General features: G+C 40.7%; 1 protein-coding gene across 1 annotated transcript in view; it reads left to right on the forward strand.

The window, feature by feature from the left end:
• si:dkey-237h12.3 (teneurin-3) overlaps positions 1-27,742 on the forward strand; it is a 515,809-nt gene that overhangs the window by 370,763 nt on the left and 117,304 nt on the right. Inside the window, 3 exon segments of the mRNA XM_034182118.1 lie at positions 1,699-1,845; positions 6,058-6,274; positions 24,579-24,698. Coding sequence (XP_034038009.1) covers positions 1,699-1,845; positions 6,058-6,274; positions 24,579-24,698 — 484 coding nt within the window.

Below are 27,742 nucleotides of genomic sequence, written 5' to 3' on the forward strand. Positions count from 1 at the left end.
GGTCCCCCACTCCCCTGTCTTAATTCCCTGTGTCTGCCAGATGAAATGCCCAAACTGATGTGGTTAGTCACGTTTCGGCTCCCTGTCTTCACCTGCACTTAAAGGAATGCAATCTGGCAGTTAGTGTTCTGTTTTTTTGTAACTGTAATGATTGGAGATCCTCTCACGCTACTTCCCTTATTCACATGTGTATATATATACACTCTTCCTCTTCCCTTTGCCGTTGCTGTTACTTCACCTGAGTGTTCCGAACATCTGTATGCAAACGTTACTGCCGAGGCCAGTTTTCAGACAAAAGCTACAAATCGCTGAGGCAGACGGTGATTTTAGCCTCTGATTCAAAATCATTGAAGAATGAACACAAGTGGATTTGTTGTGTGAGGTCACAAAGGTTCAGCCTGACATTAAAAAAATCAAATAAAACTGTTGAAAGACTTCTCAAACTGACATTTGTGAATTAAATTTTGTTAAAATTCACCCAAACAGGACCTAATGGAAAATTACTTAATGCCCAAAATAAAAAAAAAGATAAAATATTTTTGAAGGCACAATGAGGCTTACCAATTTTTTCTTTCTTTTTTATTTTTTTGCAAAAGCGACGTAAAACAGAAAAAAAATTAAAGAATGAAATGAATCAGACATTTGATGCATTCCCTGCATGTGTACATATTAACCAGTTATAACTGTAATAACCATGGTCCCACTGGTTGCAGATGTCAAAGAAATTTCTTAGACATTAGCTCTATTTTTTAGGTGATGTCATAATGGCGTCATTTATACCACATAATGCTAAATGCTTGTCAATATAAGCTTTGGATCACTTCTCTCACACTCTTTATTATGGAGATATTCTTAATTTGTTTATTTTATTTCTTTTTTTTCTTTTGAAGGGATTAGTTATGCAATAATGACATCACTGATAAATGCTGAGCTGATCAATATAAAATTTGGTTTACCTCTTGATTTGTGGAGATATCCTGATAAATGTGGGGCTTTGGCCTTTATAGCCTATTTTCAATAATTTTTTTTCTGTGAAAAATTCCCTTAGGCCTTTTTTGAGGAGGAAACCTCAAACAGACCACATTCAGAGGGGTGAACCACTGCTTAGGCCATTCTAACAATAACAAATATCAAATAAACAAAAGACTAAGTATTTGCAAACATGCAAAACAGACAGAACAGTCTGATTATAATTCATGAAAAAAAATCCAAAAATCTTCCCAGATGACATGAATGTTCATATGGAGGTTGGTCAAACTTCTTCCTCAGTGCGGTTGCATTCTTTGGCTGCAGTGACCTCTTGCTAATGATTTAATCTTCTCTAAATGTATAGAACAGCGAGACTTGCAGCTGCTGCGCTGAATAAGATCTGGGTCAGGTTGGACCTGGTAAGACCTCCAGTTCATATCTGCCACTGTTGTGCTAACAGACCCATTCCTTTATCTGATGTACTTTAAAACGGCAATGTAGATGTCGACCGTCCTCATGTGAAACGACAGTAACTCTTCACCCCCCATCCCAAGTCCTGTCAGAGGTGTACTGTATGTTCACCCAGTACTGTCTTTGATCATTTCTGTCCCTCTTCTACCCTTCCTTCTTTAAAAAAAAAAAAAGCCCCTCCACTCTTGTCTCTCCCCTCCTGAACCCGTTCTTTTGAGCTGATGATACCCTGTGTGACGCACGTATGTGTGTTGACAGACGGCTGCCCAGGGCTATGCAACAACAACGGGAGGTGTGTTCTGGATCAGAATATCTGGCATTGCATCTGCCAGTCAGGATGGAGAGGGCTGGGATGCGACGTGGCGACGGAAACCCTCTGCTCAGACGGCAAGGATAACGAGGGAGGTAGGGAGATGATGATGATGTGGTTCCTTTGGTGACAAGTGCAAACAAGGAAAACAAATCAATCATACATAAAACATCACAAAGAGGAATATGCAAATGGGCCCGCATGACAGAATGCGGTAGATGAGTAAAGTGGAGCTGTTTTTACTGCAAGACCTTTAGTGAGTTCATTCAAGAACATTTTGGGTCTTTACCCTCTGATTTGAAATGTCACATGAAACAATCCTATTTCAAGAAAAATCAAGTGTGAGATTTTTCAGAAATGAAACTTATCACTTAAGAAGTCACAAACTTCTTTAATTTTAAATAAATTATTATTTCATTCTAACTGTTCAAACCAATAAAGGAAGACATGTTTTGCTCACTTTGACTTCGCGGATGATGCTGTGGTCTTTGGGAAATTTATGGATACCCCGATTGCAGCACTTGAAAAGCTGAGTGAGGAATTAGTGTCTGGGTTTGCGATTGACCTGGATCAATACTGAGATCCAGGCTTTTAATGACTTCCTGGACTTGGCCATCAGACATGTATTTGTATGTGGTGAACGTGTTGAACTTGTAGAGGCACTCACTTATCTCGGCAGTGACATACGTGTCTCTGGGTCCTCAGCCTCTGATATTGAGAGATGCTTTGGGAAGAGTTCATGGAGTCATGAGGTCTCTGGACAGACATCCTGGAAGTCCTGGTGCTTCCTGTCTCACTGTATGGTTGTGAGACTTCCAACCAGTAACTTAAGTTGACAGATGTTTTTGGTATGTCTTTTCAGAGGATCCTTGGGTACCAGTTTAATTACTTTGTGTCAAATGAATGGTGACTCAGGGAAGCTCAGATGAAGATACTGTTACATAGTGTCAGCTATAACATTTTGGCCATGTGGAACATTTTTCTGTGCATGGTCCAGCATGCAGGTGTTTTTGACCCTAGCAGCTGTTAAAGGCCAAGGCATTGTCCATCTTTCACTTGGCTGAGAAAGAAAAATGGTTACTTTTGAGAGATGGGGATCAACCAGTTGTCTGCCTGGGCGGTTTCGGAGCACAGCTCCGTAGTGCTCCAACCAACCAATAAATGAGACACACAGTGCTGGAGATCATTTAATAATAAAATTCTTGTAAAATTCTGAATAAATACAAACCAGTGTTATATATTGATGTAATACTGTGCAAATTTATGTTCATATGTGTGTGTGTGTATGTATGTATGTATGTATATATATATATATATAGAGAGAGAGAGAGAGAGAGAGAGAGAGAGAGAGAGAGAGAGAGAGAGAGAGAGAGAGAGAGAGAGAGAGAGAGAGAGATGTGTGTATATGCATATATATATTTCACAGGTAACATCAAAGCAAATGTGTCAGGGAAGTAATCGCTTTGTTTTTATATGATAATTGATAAAAAAAAAAAATTAAAGTTAGGGGAAAATTTAAAATAGAAACATTTTAAATTTTCTATTTTTGCTGATGAAATAAGGTTAAAAACAACTGTTTAATATTATTATTGGGAGGGGGTGGTGGCCAAATGGTTAGTGTACTTGGTTTCAGTGCAGAAGGCTCCCGGTTCAAACTCCACCCCTGCCATATTCTCTGTGTAATGTGGAGTTGCGTTAGGAAAGGAATCCAGCGTAAAACCTGTGCCAAGTCACCCCGAGTGGAAAAAAACACGGGAACAGCCGAAAGGACTGACTATTTAATATGATTGTTGGGGGCCTAAAATGGTAGCACTGTGTTCTTTGCGAAATATATATATATATATATATATATATATATATATATACACATATATATATATATATATATATATATATATATATATATATATATATATATACGAGGTCTGTTAGAAAAGTATCCGACCTTATTATTTTTTTCAAAAACCATATAGATTTGAATCACGTGTGATTGCGTCAGCCAAGCTTGAACCCTCGTGCGCATGCGTGAGTTTTTTCATGCCTGTCGGTTGCTTCATTCGCCTGTGAGCAGGCTTTGAGTGAGGTGTGGTCCACCCCTCTCGTCTATTTTTTATTGCGAATAAATGTCTGAACGATTTGGATCTTTGCTGCATCAATTTTTTTCCAGAAACTGTGAGAGACCTCCAAGTGGACACCGTTCGAAAAATTAATATGGCTTTCAGGGATGATTTTATGGGGATTAAACAGATTACGGGGTGTTACTGCCGCTTTAAGGATGGCCCACAACTGCTGAGAGCGCCGATGGACAGGCTGACACCCCTCACAAACAACCAGATCATTTCCAACGTGAAAGCTTTGTTGATCCGGGACCTCGTCTGGCTTTCACAAAAAGGCAGAAGATGTGGACATCAGCACTTTTTCCGGCACATTCCACCGTTACAGGAGTTTTTTTTTTTCATGAAAAAAGAAGCCGAGGGACGCACCACGGAGCCGTTCATTACGCGGGACAAAACCACCTCAGTGTTGGTCTCACAGGACGGCTTAAAGGTGGATTTCAGACGGATTCCGGTTGCTTTCCAGTCGTGTGATTATCCGATTGTGATTGTGCATGAGCTGAACATGCCAGAACATGTCCTGTGAGGCTTCATCACGGCGTTTCTTTTCGCCATGCAGCTCCGCCGCGACGCACGGAATTCCTCCGCCTTTGTTCCTCTTTCCATGACAAAAACTCCTGTGACAGTGAAATGTGCCGTTCATTTTTAAACTGGACGCTGTCTTGATCCGGTATGTCCTCTGACTAGCACAGGAATTGTGAAAAGACGTGGACATCAGCACTTTTTCCGGCACATTAAGACAGATGTGTGGAGGAGTTTGGCGCATCGTGGTGCAGCCGCTCGGCACAAAGAAACGCCGTGATGAAGCCTCACAGGACATGTTGGGGCTTGTCCAGCTCAAGCTCAATTTATCGGATATTCACACGAGAGAAAAGCAACCGGAATCCATCTGAAAGCCGTCCTGAGAGACCAACACCGAGGTGGTTTTGTGCCGCGTCAAGAGCGGCACGGTGGCGCATCCCTCGGCTTCTTTTTCCATGAAAAAAAACTCCTGTAACGGTGGAATGTGCCGGAAAAAGTGCTGATGTCCACGTCTTTTCACAATTCCTGTGCTACTCAGAGGACATACCGGATCAAGACAGCGTCCAGTTTAGAAATAAACGGCACATTCCACTGTTACAGGAGTTTTTGTCATGGAAAGAGGAACAAAGGGGAGGAATTCCGCGCGTCGCGGCGGAGCTGCATGGCGAAAAGAAACGCCAACACCGAGGTGGTTTTATCCCGCTTAATGAACGGCTCCGTGGTGCGTCCCTCGGCTTCTTTTTTCATGAAAAAAAAAAACTCCTGTAACGGTGGAATGTGCCGGAAAAAGTGCTGATGTCCACATCTTCTGCCTTTTTGTGAAAGTCAGACGAGGTCCCGGATCAACAAAGCTTTCACGTTGGAAATGATCTGGTTGTTCCAGCGGGGTGTCAGCCTGTCCATCGGTGCTGGGAGCGCGCTGCGCTCTCAGCAGTTGTGGGCTGTCCTTAAAGGGGCAGTAACACCCCGTAATCTGTTTAATCCCCATAAAATTGTCCCTGAAAGCCATATTAATTTTTCGAACGGTGTCCACCTGGAGGTCTCTTACAGTTTCTGGAAAAAAATTGATGCAGCAAAGATCCAAATTGTTCAGACATTTATTCGCAATAAAAAAATAGATGAGAGGGGTGGACCACAAATTGTTCAGACATTTATTCGCAATAAAAAAATAGATGAGAGGGGTGGACCACACCTCACTCAAAGCCTGCTCACAGGCGAATGAAGCAACCGACAGGCATGAAAAAACTCACGCATGCGCACAAGGGTTCAAGCTTGGCTGACGCAATCACACGTGATTCAAATCCATATGGTTTTTGAAAAAAAATAATAAGGTCGGATACTTTTCTAACAGACCTCGTGTGTATATATATATATATATATATATATACACACACACATACAATTAGAAACTGTAACCTTGTCACTCTTAACTCCTTGTCCAGGCTGTTAGCTGAGAACCGATGCCTCAATGTTTTATGTGTTCTTTTAAACCCTTGGCACTTTGGTGTCAGTTCTGGATCTCTGCTGTCAGAGTGAAGTGAAGTTCAGGTCAGAAGTTGCTGAAGTTCAACACATGACGTGATTCCTCACACGTTTCCTTCATCAAACCTCAGTGAGTCCAGGGCGACACACTTTTCCCTCCCTGTCTCAACTGTCCCTCCTGTTTTCCAGATGGGCTGGTCGACTGCATGGACCCAGACTGCTGCACTCAAATCGCTTGCCAGGGTCAGACCTACTGTCGCGGCTCGCCTGACCCCACCGCCGTCGCAGGTCAGGGCCAGGGCTCAGCTGACCAGCCCACGTCCAAAGGCTTTTATGATCACGTCAGCTTCTTGATTGACTCCGGCGGCAGCCATGTGATACCCTGGGATAACCCATTCAACAGCAGGTAAGCAGCCTAATGACAGTTGGGAGAGACACGTGTGTTTGTGCAGCCACTTCGACGTGTCACACTGTCTCACATCTCTTTGTCTTTGCACTCACAGCGTGTTAACAGCAGGGTTGTTGCCACTCCTTTTTCCAAATTTTACAGATTGTGGTTAAAGGGCAAGTTCACTCCAAACTGCACTTTCCAAACTGTAAAATTGCATATTGTGGTTATTAATATGTTATTACATGTTATGATTACTTACAAAGTTATGATATGATTACATTGCTGTAGGGTCTGTTTGATGATAGTCTGAGTCATCCAGCTGATGGTTCTCCTTCTCCTCTGTTTATTAGAGTGGGTTGGTATCCTTCCTTCAGGGGTTCACCAAGCCTGTCCGCTAACGGCAATGCCACTGACAATCTGGGGCAAAAAAGGGATCGAGTGGATGGTTGTTTGATGGTTGTTTGTTGGAGTTGGCCGATGCACCAACGTTTGTCATTGTACCACTATAACAAGTTATGATCACTTACGCCTGAGTCCCACCATCAACAACGTAATATTCAGGATGTTGCACACTTTGATATTATGTTGTTAAAACATCCCTATACATCTTGCATTGGCCTGCTTGCATATGCTGATGATTCAGTAGTTTGACCATAGAATAGAATTAAGTTCTTTACAGACCCTGAGAACCACCTTGACAGTGTTTGTCACCAGATACTTTCAGGAAAAGTGGGTTAGAGTCTACAACTCCCTCTGAACTGGATACCAGTCCATTTTAGCTTCATTGCCAGCCAGAGATGGTACTCATTTATAGCTGGGTGGACTGAGGCAATACAGAGGAACTTTCGTGTCCAAGTACACAAACAGGTAAACAGAAGCAGACACCAGGAATCAAACCCAGGTCTACATTTTAGCAGTTCCAGCTCCTGTCCCATGTCCCATGGTGTGACCGTCTCTAGAATATTGGTTTGGAAATTTTGTTGTTCATGAAAGATGTCTTGCTTAGTAATGTTGGTCCTTGGTGAGTAACACATTTAAATGTTTTCAGGTCTCTAAAAAATATTGTGTGTGGATGTGTTGCCTTATGGCAAAGGACCTGTTGTACGCCACAGAGCCAGCAGCAGACATAGTGGGACGAGTCACTTCAAGGTTACATTTTGAATACTAGAAGCATTCGGAGAGTGCAAACCTCCGCCAAGGCCATGGGGTCACTGACGCCATAACATCTACACGCCGTGGAATCATTGAACCTAAAAAAGTCTAACAATGATGATTGCTAGTAAAAAAAAGTTTCATCTGCTGTGACTGGATAGCATGTATCCTTAGCGCTTGGCATCACAGTTTATTGCAACTTGCACCTTTCCCAGAAGCTACTGTCATCTGAGCACTGACATTAATATTGCATGTGCTTATAGACAAAAACAAATAAGAGACAAAATTCAATTTATTATTCAACTAAAATGCAAATATATGAATTTTTTAACATTTATGAAACACTTCTCTAAATAAATAACAGTAAATTCTGAAATAGAACTATTTTTTAAGTGTTGCATGTGCTACACAAGGTCATAGGGTCACTGATCCTAAAGAGATTCCCTCCTTGACACAGTGATCTATTTAACAATTCAGTGTTACAGCGAAAACTATGATACATACACTTTTCTTTCCTTTATATTTGACATCCTTGACCATGAAAACATACCACTAGAACTTGGAATGACTTTTATGTCTTTATTAGTTCAAAAGTTATTGTATAAAAACGATTTTTCGGTAATGGTGGTTTTCTTCTGGCTCTAGCTTCATAACATTTGAAGCTACATCAAATCTGATGACACCTTATTGAATCAGTACAGATTCAGCTACAATTTGGTGTTAGTTGTGCATCTCTAGCTTCATTTGTCACCTCACACTGACACATTTTCTATTTTCCCTATATTTTTGCATATTCTGGATCACCAGATCCGGAATCTGGATCCGATCATCACCAAACTTTGTTGTTTGATAGAACATTTGACTATGTTACATCTTAATTTTTTTCAAGCCTTTCTGCCTTGTTTTTGTGGAGTTAGAACCTAGAATGTCAAAATTCCCCCTATCCCGCAATGGTGAAGAATCCTTTAAAAAATTCCTGGATCCGGATCGTGATCCGGATCACCACTAAAATGTAATCACTTGTTCCTCTTGTCATTTCCAACCACTCCACAAAATTTCATCAAAATCTGTTCAAAACGTTTTGAGTTATCCTGCTGACAAACAGACAGACAGACAAACAAACAAACAAACTCGACCGAAAACATAGCCTCCTTGGCGGAGGAAATAACAGGAGAATTTTGCTCCTCACAGATTTGTGGGAGTTTGGGGATGTTGGAGCCATATTAAAAAATGTAAAGTTTTACTGCATAACTGTCGGAAAGCTCTCATCCCGTTCTTTTAATCATCCATCACACGGCATACTTATATCTTAGATGTGCACATTTAAATGGATATTTCATTGATATGGTCTCAAAAGGGTTCTGTTTTTAAAATCAGTCTCATCAAACAAGGCATGGTGTTCTTTACTAAAGCATTAAACAAGGAAAATTTTGAGATTAACAGAAATTATACCAACCTATCACTCTTCTTATTTTATATATTGTCATATTAAATGTAAATCATATTTCACCACAGAACAATTTCATGGTTGTTTTTTTGTTGTTGTTGTTGTTGTTGTTTGTTTGTTTTTTGACCCACAGTTTCATGAATCAAAATCTCTGTTTTGTTGGACAGAACTGAATTTAAACTAGAGAGCATTTGTATTTTTGAGTCTACTTTTGTATTATTCTTTCCACTGGTAACTCGCCACATTAACAGGACACATTATGAAGACAAACATCATCCTATCTGGTGAACTTTGATGCTCCATATTGCTCCAAAGAGCAGCTTTGTTTTGACTGTGTAATATTCAATAGGCGTGTCTGCCACCTGCTGGATAGTTAGGAGATGTCAAATACTTTACAAACAGCCAGGGTTGTACCCACATGCAGTTTTTATGCCTTTAACACGGTCTACAAATACGAGCCCAAGTATGTGAAAAACAGGAAAGAGAAGCCAGAATTACAGTACAGATAGAACGTGTGACTAGAGACGCTGCTATAACATTTCAAATTAGTGACAGCTAACTCAAAAAAGCACTGCTTCAAAACATTTTGGAACCATTAAATCACCCATGTTTTGAAGATTGTTCCAGAATACATGTGAAAGAAGACAATCACATGATGTGCTGCCACCTGCTGAATGGTACTGGAATGTGCATCCATATCATATTTTGGTTTCAGTTGCCCTAGTTGATTGAGGATTTAACAGTAGAGCCAGTACAGATCAGCATTAGGATTTATCACAAGACTTTTTCCTGTTGCTGTTTCCTGAAGCATCTGCAGATCTACATGGTGAAACCTGCTCACTAAGGATGTGAATCTCATCACTTACGATTTGATACGTATCTCGATACACTACCAGCGATACGATACATTTTGCGATACATGACGATACGATTCACCCGTTCCTGATTCAATGCGATTTGATATGTATTTGATGGTGATTCAATTCCTCACAATGTGATATGATGCAGTTTTGTGTGATACGATGCAATTCAACATGATGCAAAGAAATTATACCAAAAATTTAAATAGAAAATAAAAATCTGCAATTCAGTATGGTACAATGGTATTCTTCTTCTTCTTCTTCTGATTCTAATAGAGGCAGAGGATTTGTTTTACACCTTATAAGCAGCAAATTTTACCAGATTCAACATTAAGAAACAGGAATCAGTTCCCTCAAATTTGGAACCAATTTCATCACACTGTCAGAACTTAAACAGTACAGTAAACAGTAAAACAGCATCACTCTCAATGAGTGACTTAAAGTGAGTCACTCACTGACAGAGTACCGCCTTGGCAAAAGTAGTTTGAGATACTTTCTTACCAGTCTTGCCGAGTGGCACAGTGGCAGCCACGGGATTCTTTCCAAATGACCTGTGTCTTGTCAAGTTTCCCATCTTAAAAAAAAAATGAAGCTCCAAACGGCTGATTTAAATGTTTTAGGTGCATCAGAAACATCTTCCAACTGCTTGCTGCTGTTCTCGTGGGCCTCCAATTTGAAATAGATTTGTTGCGGTAGAAATGTACTTTCAGGCTTCCGTCGATGGTTGAAGCAGTGATGGTGTGTTCAAATCGGAAAAAAATTTAAAATCGTAAGCACGCAGTGACCGATGCATCGCGATTTCAGACAATTGAACTGATGCACACCGAATGAATCGATACACTCGCATCATGCACGTTCTTATCTAGATACCAATTGATATCGATTAATCTCCACATGCCTACTGCTCACTGATCCTGGTGTTCCCAAGAGGTTTCCCAGCTAATCACTAATCATAAGATGCTCTGCTTCACTTTTGAGTTCTGAAAGGAGCGGGTGCGTACAGAGCGGCATAGCTGCAGCATGAAAGATTCAGTAACAAGCCCCCCCCCCCCCCCCCAAAAAAAAATATGTCATCCATTGAATAAAGTGGTAGATTTTTAACTAAGTGCAACCTGGGGGGACACCGTTCTATTTTCAGTGCATTGTCACGTGTTCGGAGTCTCAAGTTTGCTTTGTGACTGATGGAGAAGAAAATGATTGCTGACTGTATGCAGAAGGCTTCAGGAATATTTCCTCCAATAGTTTAAAGTAATCCTTGTGCAAATAGCATGCATTACCGAAAACATAGAATGAGACAGCTCCCCACTAGCCGCGTTCTCCCTAATCCTCATCCTCATTGTCTTCAGCTTACTGTTGATTTTATTTCTGGCAGACACATGAGCTCTGCTGCTCCAAATATTCATTTGACTTTTTATCTCCTTGTGGATGTTCACTTTATATTGTTGCATAAGGTTAGAAAACATGGACACCACTAAATTAAACCAAATGAGTTAACAGTTTTTGACTTCCTTTTCAGCACTGCATGTGTGAAGGTTTCTGTAATAATGTAGTATGAGGGTTGAATTAACAGAGCATGCATTCATTAATAGGCTAGGGCTCAATTCTTTTCCACAGTATACCATCAGGTCCGCAGGTATTTGGACAGTGACATGATTACTGCAGCTTTGCTTCTGCACACTAACCCAGGTGAGTTAAAATGAAACAGTTTAATTAAAGTGGTTTAACAAAAACACTGCATGAACCATTTCCTGTATTTTCTGGAGTGTAGGTTACACAAGTTGCACCTTTATTTTTATATCATCAGCTCTTTAAATTGGAGTTTTTGTACCTTGTTGTAGTGTACTTGTTATTCTTGGCTTTTATACTTTTATGTCTGGAGTCCATTGTGGTTAATGCTTTCATTCTTGGGAAAGCCCAGTTTAAATAATAATTAAAATGTGTTCCTGTTATTAGTATTAGTATTACTATTAATTATTATTATTATCATTATTATTATTATTATCATCATCAGCAAACATGATTTTTTGGTATATAAGTTGCACTGGAGTATAAGTTGCAAGACCTCCCAAATTAGTAAAATGTGGGGGAAAAAAACTCCTTATCCTCCATAAAATACAGTATGAATTGCAAGCAATTTTGTACAGAGTCCCTCCATTTTTCAAGGCTGGAAGTAATTGGACAAACTAAATATAAGGGGTATTGCTGAAATAAACAATCAGTTTTCCAATTAGTTTTCATCAGTGAGTCAGGGGATGTATACATGAACATTTTCAAGTTACTGAACGTGTCTTGGATTTTATTTATATAATTTATGAAGACATACAAACAGTATGGTACCATAAATCTCCCTGGCATAAGCAGTTCTCAAAACCTTAGTGACCGTGCACAAAGTAGGCAAGTGAGGGAAGCCACTAAGACACCCATGGCAGCAGAATGCAACTTTTGTCTGTTTCATCATCAGTCACAGCTTTGTGGTGTAGGGCAACAGAGGAGTAAAATTTTCTTAAAAATAATACTTTGAATTTCTTAATGATGAATGTAAATGAAGTTCAAGACATATTCATCCCGACTCATCTATAGGAAACTGGCTATAAATGTGATTGTTTGTCTTGACAATAATCCTTATTACCATATGTGCAAAGCAGGGAACTATAATCAGTCCTGTGTGTGTTTCTGTCTGTCTGAACAAGATAACTAAAAATGGCTCCACAGATTTCTCCAAATTTGTTGGGAATGTTACTTGGGCAGATATCTTGAGGTGATTAACTTTTGGAAAAGATCAGCGAACAGTCAAATTCAACAAAAACAATGTGAAGCACATACATACCAGTAGAGTTTGAGAGATGATCTAAAATTTATATTCATCAGCAAAATATTTATTGATTGTTAAAAGTAATGTCATGATGAGACCACAAAAAGCCAAGTTCGTTTAAAAAAAAAAATACATTGTTCGCATTATCTCATGCTCAATTAGGTTACCATGTTCCAGGTTTATAAATGAGTTCAGTTTGGGAATGATACCACAGTAAATAAGGGACATGGTGTTACCTTTCAACAAAATGTTTGAGGAGTCTAAGAAACAAATTATCAGCACAGGTTTTGGTAATCAAAAAGCTGTGCAAACTCAAACGCCCACCTGTGATATGAACATGAACCATTGGACATATGTGCAGAGTGAGAATAGAATAGAAGAGGACAAACACGTGTTTACAGTCCTTGTCTCCATTGTACCATTGTGCTCTCACATTTATGACTGGTAGTAGCCACCTTACCCACCATTGCAAACTTTATGCCAAGGTTGTCATGCTCTCTTTGGAACCAAGGTAACCAGTGTTGCCACAGTTACTTTGAAAAAGTAATCCAATTACTGATTACTGATTACTCCTTGAAAAAGTAACTTAGTTACTTTACTGATTACTCAATTATAAAAGTAACTAAGTTAGATTACTAGTTACTTTTTTAGTTACTTTTCCCAGCTGCCGAAAACAACCCTCTGCCACCTCAACATGACAATGATACCTGTTTTGCCAAAACTCACTTTATAGTCACCCTTTCTTGAATTCAATGAAAATAAATACTTGTTTTATAAAAAGTAAAACAAAGACCTCTTTCTTGACCTCATATTTAACTGTTGACAGCACTGTAACAGTAAAACTTGCAATTTCGAACCTACATTGTTTATAAATGTAACTATTAAATTCTAACATTTTTCTAACATTTAAATTCTTTATAAACATTTTTCTTGTCGAAATTATTATTATTTTAAGCAATATTAGTAGTTGTAGTAAAAAACGGCTTCAAAACTGGACCTTTAATCTAGGGGTGTTGTGAGGGGGGGCACATCCTTGCCCCACGCCCCCATTCCATCTGGATTCGCCCCTGCTTTGGCGTTTGAGCACAAAGAATGGATAACATTTATTTATGCAGAAAACATGACCAGATTTACAGGTAAGAAAGTTTTATTGCGTTTTCACATCATGTGGTCCTCAGAAAGAGTGTTTAGGTGCATTTGAGTGGAAAATAGTGTTAGTTGTTGACGCGTCGCGGAGGATCAGCTGTTTTTAACGAGACAATACAGAGTGGGTCAGCTCAGAATTCTAAATAAAGGAGGAAAAACAGTATAAAAATGTCTTTGTAAAGCTCAGTGCAGGTGTGCTGATCACCGTGCTTTAAGAGGTGAGGACGAGTCGAGCAGCTGCAAAAAAACGCGGATGAAAAGCTCACAGCTCACTTAAAGTGTGCAGTTCAGTCGAACCCCGACCTCCTGCCCACGGACCAAGTTTAATGCTGTTATCGACCCACAATGAAAAATAATAGTAACGCACAGTGACATGGAGAAGTAACTTTAATCTGATTACTGATTTGGAAAGATTAACGCGTTAGATTACTCGTTACTAAAAAAAGTGGTCAGATTAGAGTAACGCGTTACCGGCATCACTGAAGGTAACACACACACACTGGATGCCTTTGGTGTATAAGGCTCTTATTGGACTAGTTCCTACGTACTTGTCTACTTTTCTGCAGAGAACTGTAAGCTGTTATGCCTTATGTTCGAATGACATTTAGTGTTTCTCTGTTCCCCCTTTTCTTGGAATGCCCTTCAATCTGAACTGATCTGGTTTCGCTGACAGCCTTCCGTTTGATATTGGAAAACTGACAATGAAAATCGTTTGAACAGTGCGTGTGTCTTAAACCTTCAGTTGTTACTGTGTTGGAGGTTACATTGTCACTACAAAAAAGAACTCGTGTTCTTTGGTCAACTACTTGTATTTGTATTTTACGGTGGTTGTATTATTTTGTTTTGTTTTGTATTTTGTCTTATATGTCTTGGCCTCATCACCCTTGTGAAAGAGGTCTTGATCTCAGTGGATTTTTATCTGGTTAAATAAAGGTTGAAGAAGAATAATAGAATAGAACCTTTGTTGTCACTGTACATATATAGGTACATATAAATTTGTCCTCTGCATTTAACCCATCCTAATTACAGTTAGACATAATCCAACCACTAGAAGCAGTGGGCATCCACAGTCTGGCTCCCAGGGACCAACTCCAGATATAGAGTAGCTGCCTTGGTCAGGGGCAGAGAAAGGAGAAAACCCTAAATAAGCATGTTTTTTTATTGTTGGATGAAACCGGAACGCCCGGAGGAAACACACACAGACACGGGGAGAACATGCACACTCCACACAGAAAGGGCAGGAAGCGATCCCACGACCTTCTTGCTGTGAGGCACCAGTTCTAACCACTAAGCCACCGTGCCGCCCTTTTATGTTTTTATGAGCGTTGTTTGCATCATCCCGTTGATGCCTTTCATATTTACTTTGTTCAGTTTCTTCAGCCTCTAAAAATTGAGGAACTGTGCATTAAAAAAATGGCTTTAATTACTAAATGGTTAATGGAATGTTTCTGTAAAACCCCTTCAATTTAAAGCTGACGATAATTGCCTCATCGTCAAGTTACTTATGGACCTTTCTGTATATTATGGGAAAGAAAACTCCTTGAAGCCCTGGAAGAATTCCAGAGGAGCTTCCAGCCTTCAGCATTGACTGTTATGTCTCCTTGTAGAGTATCTGATGTCTAACAGAGCAGAGATGGGAAACCGTTAGAGGTCATTTCTTTCCTTCAGCACCCCCCCCCCCCCCCCCTTTCTTGTCTGTAAGCCAAGGGCGAGGGAGCAGATTTCACTGTGCGGTCAGGCCTCAGAACTCGGCAGTAAACTTGTCCCTCGTATCGCGCACAGAATAAAACATGTTGTGGTTTACAGGGTTTTTTTCCTTTCTTTCTTTTTTCTTTTAGTCTCCCAACTCCCCTCGCGGGATCACATACTCGCACTCAAATCTCCCGTTGGGTTTTCAGATGATGTTTTTCTGCAGCCAACGTGAGACAATGACTGATAAGAATGCTTGAATTCCGTGATTCATTTCAGGGGCTTCAGCAGGTGGCGTGACTTCGCGTTTGCTTGGGCCTCGCCTCGTGTAGCACCCGTGTGCCTCTCAAAAGATTAATAGGGACACGGGCGAGAAAGAGTGAACCTTCCGTTGGCTCTTAAGTGGCCTTGTTCCCTGAACCGGTAAATAAAGAATGGGCGGCGGTTGTGGCAGGCAAGTAGCAGGAGAGAAATAAGAGGCTAAAGCTGTTGATCATCCGCGTCTCATATATGTAATGACCCGGAGATAAAGTGGCAAAAAGAGACATATTCTTCCCACAGTCTCCAACGGTGACAAATGTAGACAGAACGCTTAAAATTCAGGGTGCTGGATGAGAAGTGGAGGATAATTAAATGTTGATGGAGAAATATTGCGTCGTCTCCTTGCCTGCATCCAAACAAAGCAGTGACTTAACAGATTTCTTCACACTCGAGAATTTACGAATCAGGAGCAGGGAAGGCTGACGAGCGCGGGCAAGTTTTTCCCACAAACTCAGTCATTTTGAATAATCGCACGTTTTAATCATGTATGAACCTTTCGCGTCTGTGATTTATGAAGGAAAAACACGCCAATGAGAATGCAGTTTTCTCGGCGAAGGCGAGAGAGGGGCCGCGGTTGGTGTGAAAGGCTTTTGACCGGAAGCGAATCCATTTGCCAACAGGGAAAACCTGTGAATGAGTAATGCACCCCTGTGCAAGCCTAAGTACCACAGCGATGCCCTTAAGTGAAACATTTAACCCCACCCCACCACCTGCGCCACTGCCACTGCTCTTTGGCCAGCAATAGGAGACTGGTTATATTAGGCAGCACATGGGTGTGCATGTGCACAGCAGTACAAATAAAATGGTGGAATAAGGATTATTATTCATGCCTCTTTGATTTGGGACAGATCTCCAAACTGCATTTCCACATAATGTATTCAGGTATATGCCCATGGGATTATATTGTATATCGGATGTAGGGGAAACCAGGGCACGGTGAATCACGAGGCATGGTGAATCAGCAGCTATAGCTGCAAAACTATATATATATAAAAGTAAGTCCCTTCAGCTGCTCCCTTGTTTGCACTCAGGGTCGCCACAGTAAATCCAAGGTGGATCTGCATGCTGAATTGGCACAGGTTTTACGCCGGATGCCCTTCCTGACGCAACTCCACATTACATGGAGAAATGCAAAAAAAAAAAAAAAAAAAAAAAAAAAAAAATATATATATATATATATATATATATATATATATATATATATATATATATATATATATATATATATACATGCAGCAGTTTTGCCATATTTTTATGCATAAAGACATCCCTGTTATAAATTAGTGTTTTTTTGTTTTTTTTGGATACATTAAGGGTAAAACTAAATGACAAGTGAAGTCAGTTTTTTTTTCCTATCAAAAGTAAACTTTGTGGTTGTTAGTGTCTTTGTATTTATTTCTCACAACAGAGTTTCCTCTGTTGTGAGAAAAAAATTATTAGTTAGAATACTACCCCGTCCAACTGATGAGCATGTGTTATGTCTTCTCCAGACTATCAGCTATTTGATAACATGATTCATGTGTGTCACATGCACCCGGGGCACAGTGAATCAGTCTAGAAAGTGATTTACTAAGCCCCGGTATCAAGTTGATGACAAATGTTGAAGCTTATGCATTTATTTTTCCATGAATTATTTGTATAATTTGCGTATATAAACAACTGTTTTCACGTTTGAACAGAAATGATGAAAGTTATATTTATAATAGCTTCTAAAGGACTTATATCACTATATAAGACACACATTACATAGCTGGTTTGCTGGATTATAGCTTGTATATGCATCAGCATATATTTAATCATTTTAAAGAAATGTTTATAATCTTGTTTTTTCATTATATTCTAAGTTGCCCCGGACATCGATTCACTGTGCCCTGTGAATTAGTGTCCAGGGCACAGTGAATCAAAAATGTTAAAATTGATTTTAAACACCTGTAAATTACACTTGGGGGGACATAAATAACACAGCCTTATATACAGTAACTTGCTGTATGAAATTGACAACAGAATGACCTATACCTATGTATAATATGTTTATGCTGCCAGGAAACAACATTTCTGATCCACTATGCCCCGGCTTCCCCTATAATGCATGTTGTGAAAAGAATACTGTGTGTGTTTCCTGGTGAAACTGAAGAGGGTAGAGCTGAACACCAAAATGTTTAGTTCGTGGCGAGTACTTTGATGCATTACAGAGGGTGGTTAAGACCTCCGTTACACATGGGCGGACTCCGTTCTGCATCTCTTGTGCAAGCAGAAAAAATCAGGGAGGATGCTGAAGGGATGCACAGTACACGCCACGACCTTACAAGGCACATTCGCTGGACGCACTGGACGCCACACTTGCTGTGAAGTATGGAGGATGCACTTGACAAATGCAGAGGAGTCTCGGAGCCTGGAGGACGATCAAATGATGCATAAACTTTGCCATGACCGCCCAACATATGCTGAGAGATCAGGGCTGTGTGCTGTGATTTTTATGAATAAAGTTCATTTTATAAAGCACAAAGTGAGTTCCACGTCCGCTGAGTTGGTCAGAGATTTGTGCGTGTTCAAAAGTTTGAGCGGTGATCAGCCACAGAGCTGAAGTAATCTGTACCCTGATTACTGTAAAGATGACAACCTGTAACATTAACTAACTAACAAGCTGTCATCATGGCGGACAAAATGAATTAAATATTAAATGAATCCTTTTTCACTTTTCTGTACAGTGCACATTCAGTTTGGATTGATCTTGTGTGGGAGTGAGTGTGTATTTGTGTATTTGTATGTTTTTACTGCCATACATCTCACAGCACCCGCATGAAAACACCTCACCTTTTTCCATGATTTGTGTAATCTAAAGTTTTTGTCACAGTGTTCTGTATGGCATTACAGTCGAAAGAGACGAAAGTGAATTTTCCTGACGTGATAGCAGTCATGTGACTTTTTTCAGTCCCTGCAATGTTTTTTTTTTTTTTTTTTCTGCTTCTGTTTTTCATGGCTGTCGGACCTTTTACGGCTGTTTTCCAGCCATAAAGGTTCCAGTGAAAGGTGCTAATTGTTCAATGATGTCATGTTTCGCTCGATTTAATTGACGCTAGCCGCTTGAATGACGAAGAAACGCATGCACACACATGAGATGAATCCAAACTGAAGAGTGTGGAAAATGAATCATTTAACATTTAGATTGTTTTCTCTCTCTCTCTCTCTGAGTTGTTTGATGCCGTCGTGCACGAACAGTGAGAAATATGATGTCATGCTTTTAAACCACGGCAAACTCCACATCAGCAGATGCAAGGACATGCATTGAACAAAAATATAAACACAACACTTTTGTTTTTTTATTGTGGCCAGTCTAAGGCACACCTGTGCAGTAATCATGCTGTCTACTCAGCATCTTGATATGCCACACCTGTGAGGTGGGATGGATTATCTCGGCAAAGGAGAAGTTCTCACTAACACAGATTTGTGAGCAATGTTTGAGAGAAATATGTCTTTTGTGTATATAGAAAATGTTTTAGATCTTTGAGTTCAGCTCATGAAAAATGGGAGCAAAAACAAAAGTGTTGTGTTTATATTTTTGTTCAGTGTATAAATCGTAAATAATAAATACTCAACCACTGCCTTTTTGTCAAAATTTTGATGTATCTGAAACAGTTGGTGATATACACCAAAATAAGAGAATACTTATGCATTTACATATACACTCAACAAAAATATAAACGCAACACTTTTGGTTTTGCTCCCATTTTGTATGAGATGAACTCAAAGATCTAAAACTTTTTCCACATACACAATATCACCATTTCCCTCAAATATTGTTCACAAACCAGTCTAAATCTGTGATAGTGAGCACTTCTCCTTTGCTGAGATAATCCATCCCACCTCACAGGTGTGCCATATCAAAATGCTGATTAGACACCATGATTAGTGCACAGGTGTGTCTTAGACTGCCCACAATAAAAGGCCACTCTGAAAGGTGCAGTTTTATCACACAGCACAATGCCACAGATGTCGCAAGATTTGAGGGAGCGTGCAACTGGCATGCTGACAGCAGGAATGTCAACCAGAGCTGTTGCTCGTGTATTGAATGTTCATTTCTCTACCATAAGCCGTCTCCAAAGGCGTTTCAGAGAATTTGGCAGTACATCCATCCAGCCTCACAACCGCAGACCACGTGTAACCACACCAGCCCAGGACCTCCACATCCAGCATGTTCACCTCCAAGATCGTCTGAGACCAGCCACTCGGACAGCTGCTGAAACAATTGGTTTGCATAACCAAAGAATTTCTGCACAAACTGTCAGAAACCGTCTCAGGGAACCTCATCTGCATGCTCGTCGTCCTCATCGGGGTCTCGACCTGACTCCAGTTCGTCGTCACAACTTCGCACAGCCATTGAAGAGGAGTGGACCAACATTCCACAGGCCACAATTGACAACCTGATCAACTCTATGCGAAGGAGATGTATTGCACTGCATGAGGCAAATGGTGGTCACACCAGATTCTGACTGGTATCCCCCCCCCAGTAAAACAAAACTGCACCTTTCAGAGTGGTCTTTTATTGTGGGCAGTCTAAGGCACACCTGTGCACTAATCATGGTGTCTAATCAGCATCTTGCTATGGCACACCTGTGAGGTGGGATGGATTATCTCAGCAAAGAAGAAGTGCTCACTATCACAGATTTAGACTGGTTTGTGAACAATATTTGAGGGAAATGGTGATATTGTGTATGTGGAAAAAGTTTTAGATCTTTGAGTTCATCTCATACAAGATGGGAGCAAAACCAAAAGTGTTGCGTTTATATTTTTGTTGAGTATATTTTGCCGTGCTGTAGACTAATAACTACAGCAGAGTGCATCAGTGAAGAGGTGTGGCTGCTGTCAGACAAGAATGTGGGAACCTCTGTTTCTGCACGATGACATTCTGAAGTCATAGGGGATTGAAGAAGTGGTGCGCTGTGTGATCTCACAAGCTCCGTCCTCAGCCAGAGCCTCTCCTACGACAACTCAGTAATTTTAGCAGAATATATATGTAACAGGGCATGAGTTAAACACTGAAGAATTCCTGAAGACAAGTCTCTCACAAACCTGCTCAAAATGTCTGCTGAATGACTTTTATGAACGCCGCACAGCGGATAGTCCTCAGCAAGAATATCAAACCAAACAGGACCGTCACACCCAGCTGGGTCTCGAGGGGTTCACCTCAGAGACAGTCAAGAAGGGTGCGGTTATGCTGAAGTGACATTAAGAGTACGGTTGTTAACATGTGGAGCCTGACACATATTGATTGTTTCAGATTGCCCACAGACAATTTGACCTGCATTGGTCTGACAAGTTTATCAGATCACATCTCCCATGTCGTGGTGGTTTGGCTTGTGTTTGTTGTCTTTAACCTTTACTAACCTGTTGTTTCATACATGCCACCTGTAATGTGACATTTTATTGTCTTGTATTCCTGCGAAGTGCCTCTTGACATGTGAGCCACTTTCACTGAACAAGACAATATGTGTACTGCAGCCGACAAGCTTGTTTTAACACATTTTGTTGTTATCTCGATAACGAGTAGTGTTGCAGTCACACTCATGCATGACACTGATGACAAATGGCTTCGGGGATGATGGCACTTGCCAGAATAATCACACTTTGCATAGCTCCCTCTTGAAAATCCCATTTTCAGAAAAACCCCAGATCAGAGGGATCTGGGTGATAATTACACAGTGAATGTTTTTACACACTGCTAGCAAAAGTTTGGGTGTGTGTATAGGGATCACACTGTCCATCTGTCCATGAGCTTTGTGAGCACAACTCCTCCTTAACTGTTAATTTCAGTAAAACATCACACAATAGTAACACACTGCCCAGCGGGCTTTGTTCTCGACGCCTTACAGAAATGGAACATGGCGTGCTTGGCTCCACTCTCTGTGGAAGACGTTGAGGATTTATTTCTATTCACTTTTATGTTGCGAGGTATGGCACTGATTGGTTTGTGCACTGTCTTGCCCTACAGGAATATTAGCAAGATGGCTGCTACAAAAATCTCGTCCCCTCATCTGTCCATCATGAGTAATGAGTTGGGCAAGGCAACAATCTCAGACTGTGTTAACTCTTGAACTCAAACGCAAAATGGATACCATCTAGGAGCATATCTCTGCATTGCAAAGGAATGTGCTGCTGAGGACTGGAGAATATTCTTCATAAATTTGGACTCTATACGGTCAGAGGTGCAGTAAATGGAATTCTGTATCTCTCCATCTAACATCAACATGACAGCGTTATAGGCTCCTGAAGGTCAAATGCCCTGCTCTTTCCCCAGAAGGATCTACGGTCTTGGTGAAGGAATTAGGCTCCCCCTTCTTATCTATCTAGCCCCCCCCCCCCCCCCCCCCCCCAGTCTGCTGCTGCCTAGCAATGTCAAACTTTACACACACACACGGACAGAAACTGACAGAAACTTAACTCATCTGCACATGACGCATGTCTAAATCCCTACCACCCCCCCCCCCTTTTTGTCTCTCCACTCCCCTCACCCTGGCCTCCTCCCTGCCATTCTGGAGGCAGTGCGGCCTTTGCTGCTGCAGCCTTCAACTCCCCAAGCTGGGTGGCGCAGGCCCTCCTGTTGCAGCCTTCACCCACTTTGCCTCAATTCGGATGACGGACTGTTTCAAGTTTAGTGCTCATAAACAATGTCAAATGTATATGTGTTGTTTTTAATTCTGATGTGTGCCATTATTATGTTCAACTCGTAATTATTGTGGATTAATTGCTGTATTTTGTCTGAGGTAATTGGAGTGTAAACGTAATTTTGTTGTTGCACTCGTGTAATAACAATGACAATAAAACTCATTTCACTGTATGAAGATGTGCTTGAAGGAAAGTAATCTTGGTCAGGCGGAGATAATTGAGCTTTTGTGTTTAATTAATGTTGCATGACATTGATGTTGCAAGCACAACTCCTCCTAAACCATATGGTGAATTTCAGTGAGGCCTCACACAATGGGAGCGGATGAGGATGTGGATGTGAATGAGTGAAAATTATTCTGCTCCGACATCTTCAATGCATCCCCACATCAGAAAAGACAGCGGAATAACCATGCTGGAAAGTTTTGTCTGTGGCATCAACAGTTATACAGCATCATGATGAAGTAGTGCAGAGGAGAACTTTTTAAAGAACATGCAAAATTTAAGCTCCAGTTTGCCAGAAGGCACTTGGGAAGCATGAGCCGAGATTTGATCTGTTTTCCTGTTTTACAACTCTTCTCTACTCCACTCCAACATGAATCTGTGAATGAGGATGCAACGGGCAAATGTTGCACCGTTCCTGGTGTGAGGAAATATGTTTTTTATCATTTGGGGGTTATGAGAAAATGTCAGAAAAGTGTGCGTCTTTTATTTTTTGTGTGATTATAACTTTTTCTAATATATTGTGTTTTCAGGCTTGCATTTTAACAACACTGTTTATTGCTAAAGCTTCTGTGAGAATGTAAACTTGTCATCTCAGAAAGACCAAGGTTTCAAAGTTTGACCTTGGTTAGATAAGTTTAGCAGCTGTATTTGAGATAGCAGGGAGAGTCATGACTGGGGAAACTGTTGCAATAATACCCTGCTTATAATATCTGAAAACCTTGGTCAAGTGTGAAAAGGAAGTAGTAGTATGACTGCTTCACTCCCGCAGTAATAAAGACTTCAGTTGAAGCAAGTCGTCTGCCTCCCACTTTTTATGGCCATAGTCACGGCAGTGATCATCTTTCTGACACTAGTTTCTCCACTTACATCTGCAAAAGCCGGTAATTCCTTCAGAGCTGTCTAGGTGTGTTGGTGGCTTCCCTTACAAGGCTCCTTCCAGCCAGTCACTCAGTTTTTGAGAACTGCTTGCTTATCACAGATTTACCAAACAGTACCATACATTTGTATTTCTTAATGATGATATAAATGAAGTCCAAGACATATTCAGTGACTTGGAAATGTTCATGTATCAGTTCCCTGACTTGTCTCAAGAAAACTGGCTGTAAAAGTGATGATTTAATCCTTATAGTTAGAACATATTTCCACTTCCCATCTTATTTTAGAACATGGCACAGGTCTTAAATGCAGGAATAAATGTATATTAACAAATGAAATGACGTTGTCCTCACTAAACTAGATATTTTTCAGTTCATACAGTCTGCAATGAAATAAGTCAAAGTAAATGTAAGGATCACTGTTTTTCTTTTTGGTTTTTGTTTTTAGTTTGGATTTCCATATTGTCCCAACTTCTCATTTGGGGTGGTACATCATATTTGTTAATAAACTGTACAGAGGATGACCAGTTTGTTCATTCAGGCATTTCTTCACAACAAAATGTTGCTACCACCAGTGTATTATACATTCGAGTTGCCGAATTTGCTCACTTTTCAGTGCATTTGATGCTTGCTCTTTAAAACTGAGCTGAAACTTTTAACATTAGGCTCTACGTGTTTCGCTGTCAGTCTTGATGTGCACTCTCTTTTACAGTTTCCAGTGCCAGCCTTGCGAAATGATGATCTGTACATGAATTTATATGTGACATCTTGTCTATACATAATGCCATTTTAGTAGAAATAGAGCTTGAGAATGAAGTATTTACATCCACTATAACTATGTCCTGATGGAATATCGATGCTGCAATACATGTGCAAGATCCTGCAGAATGTTAACAGTCTTTGAAGATGAGATCTGACTGAACTATGGGTTTTTGATAGAAATAGAGAGAGACAGCCCTGTTTTGTAAGGTGGCTGTTTTATGTGGAACTACCACGGACAGTAAATCATCTCTGCTCATGCCGGTGGCGAAGGGGTGACAGTTGTTAACGGTGTTGATGCTGCTGTTGCTTGTCTACGCCGGCTGGCATTGTTTGTTGACTCTGCCCTCTCTGTGTTTGTTTACCCACCCAGCCTGGCATCAGTCATCCGGGGTCAGGTCCTCACGGGAGATGGGACGCCGCTGATTGGAGTCAACGTGTCTTTTCTGCACTACCCGGAGTATGGCTACACTGTCACACGACAAGATGGCATGTAAGAGAGTCTGTACACAGTCACATCATACACAAATGCAGAGTTGTACATGTACAGTGGGGAGACTGCATAAATATGTTATTCAGGTCCACAAATAGAACATGACAGCTTTACATGTATGACTTTTTTTAAAACAACTTCAGATTCTTGCTTTATTATTGAAGAAATTTGTGAGAATAACACAATAAAATTGTCACTGTCTAAATTCTTACGTACTTTAGTGTACTAAATGATCTGATGAATGTATTCATATTTCTGATATTGTACCATGTATTTGTCAGTAGAAAAAAAAATTGTTGGGTGATTCCTGCCCTCTGGAGAGCACAAATGTGCCTTCCTTCATATTAGTGGGTGTTTCTATACCAGTGAGCTTCCTATGCCCTTAAATATGGTGGGATCTTGAAAGTCAAGGGATAAGAGATGTCCGGACTTTTCACTGGATATTTCTGGCAGTCATTCTGCTTTTTTTTTTTCCTCAGCATGTAGTTTTTACTGCATTAAGTACACGGTATAACAACAATCCTGTGTGATCCCCTCTTGCTTGCCTCTACTGGTGGTTGGCTCTCACTGCGGTATTGTATCACTTCCTGTTCCGGAGCACAGCGGTGTTTTTCTGTATCTGTTAGCTGTTTAATCTGCGCAGTTAGATTGATCTAGTTATCTAGATTACGATTTGTTTCCCAGTGTAATCTTTACGTGCCTTAACTAAAGCACTCCTTCTGCTGAATCACCTCTAAATTATTTACACATTATTCACTTTGCGTGTTTTTAGGAATCCGCTAGCTTAGCGTAGCTACTAGCTCTTAGCCGATTTACCATGGCGGCTTCTCCTGTCTCTCCCGCACTTTTCTGCTCTGGGTGTGAAATGTTTAATTATTCCTCGGCCTCCTTTAGCAGTAACGGTACTTGTAATAAGTGTAGCTTATTCGTAGCTTTGGAGGCCAGGCTGGGCGAATTGGAGACTCGGCTCCGCACCGTGGAAAATTCTACAGCTAGCCAGGCCCCTGTAGTCGGTGCGGACCAAGGTAGCTTAGCCGCCGTTAGTTACCCCCTGGCAGATCCCGAGCAGCCGGGAAAGCAGGCTGACTGGGTGACTGTGAGGAGGAAGCGTAGTTCTAAACAGAAGCCCTGTGTACACCGCCAACCCGTTCACATCTCTAACCGTTTTTCCCCACTCGACGACACACCTGCCGAGGATCAAACTCTGGTTATTGGCGACTCTGTTTTGCGAAATGTGAAGTTAGCGACACCAGCAACCATAGTCAATTGTCTTCCGGGGGCCAGAGCAGGCGACATTGAAGGAAATTTGAAACTGCTGGCTAAGGCTAAGCGTAAATTTGGTAAGATTGTAATTCACGTCGGCAGTAATGACACCCGGTTACGCCAATCGGAGGTCACTAAAATTAACATTAAATCGGTGTGTAACTTTGCAAAAACAATGTCGGACTCTGTAGTTTTCTCTGGGCCCCTCCCCAATCAGACCGGGAGTGACATGTTTAGCCGCATGTTCTCCTTGAATTGCTGGCTGTCTGAGTGGTGTCCAAAAAATGAGGTGGGCTTCATAGATAATTGGCAAAGCTTCTGGGGAAAACCTGGTCTTGTTAGGAGAGATGGCATCCATCCCACTTTGGATGGAACAGCTCTCATTTCTAGAAATCTGGCCAATTTTCTTAAATCCTCCAAACCGTGACTATCCAGGGTTGGGACCAGGAAGCAGAGTTGTAGTCTTACACACCTCTCTGCAGCTTCTCTCCCCCTGCCATCCCCTCATTACCCCATCCCCGTAGAGACGGTGCCTGCTCCCAGACTACCAATAACCAGCAAAAATCTATTTAAGCATAAAAATTCAAAAAGAAAAAATAATATAGCACCTTCAACTGCACCACAGACTAAAACAGTTAAATGTGGTCTGTTAAACATTAGGTCTCTCTCTTCTAAGTCCCTGTTGGTAAATGATATAATAATTGATCAACATATTGATTTATTCTGCCTTACAGAAACCTGGTTACAGCAGGATGAATATGTTAGTTTAAATGAGTCAACACCCCCGAGTCACACTAACTGTCAGAATGCTCGTAGCACGGGCCGGGGCGGAGGATTAGCAGCAATCTTCCATTCCAGCTTATTAATTAATCAAAAACCCAGACAGAGCTTTAATTCATTTGAAAGCTTGACTCTTAGTCTTGTCCATCCAAATTGGAAGTCCCAAAAACCAGTTTTATTTGTTATTATCTATCGTCCACCTGGTCGTTACTGTGAGTTTCTCTGTGAATTTTCAGACCTTTTGTCTGACTTAGTGCTTAGCTCAGATAAGATAATTATAGTGGGCGATTTTAACATCCACACAGATGCTGAGAATGACAGCCTCAACACTGCATTTAATCTATTATTAGACTCTATTGGCTTTGCTCAAAAAGTAAATGAGTCCACCCACCACTTTAATCATATCTTAGATCTTGTTCTGACTTATGGTATGGAAATAGAAGACTTAACAGTATTCCCTGAAAACTCCCTTCTGTCTGATCATTTCTTAATAACATTTACATTTACTCTGATGGACTACCCAGCAGTGGGGAATAAGTTTCATTACACTAGAAGTCTTTCAGAAAGCGCTGTAACTAGGTTTAAGGATATGATTCCTTCTTTATGTTCTCTAATGCCATATACCAACACAGTGCAGAGTAGCTACCTAAACTCTGTAAGTGAGATAGAGTATCTCATCAATAGTTTTACATCCTCATTGAAGACAACTTTGGATGCTGTAGCTCCTCTAAAAAAGAGAGCTTTAAATCAGAAGTGCCTGACTCCGTGGTATAACTCACAAACTCGTAGCTTAAAGCAGATAACCCGTAAGTTGGAGAGGAAATGGCGTCTCACTAACTTAGAAGATCTTCACTTAGCCTGGAAAAAGAGTCTGTTGCTCTATAAAAAAGCCCTCCGTAAAGCTAGGACATCTTTCTACTCATCACTAATTGAAGAAAATAAGAACAACCCCAGGTTTCTTTTCAGCACTGTAGCCAGGCTGACAAAGAGTCAGAGCTCTA

The sequence above is a fragment of the Thalassophryne amazonica genome, chromosome 11, assembly GCF_902500255.1.
Source record: "Thalassophryne amazonica chromosome 11, fThaAma1.1, whole genome shotgun sequence".
In the NCBI taxonomy this organism is placed as follows: Eukaryota; Metazoa; Chordata; class Actinopteri; order Batrachoidiformes; family Batrachoididae; genus Thalassophryne; species Thalassophryne amazonica.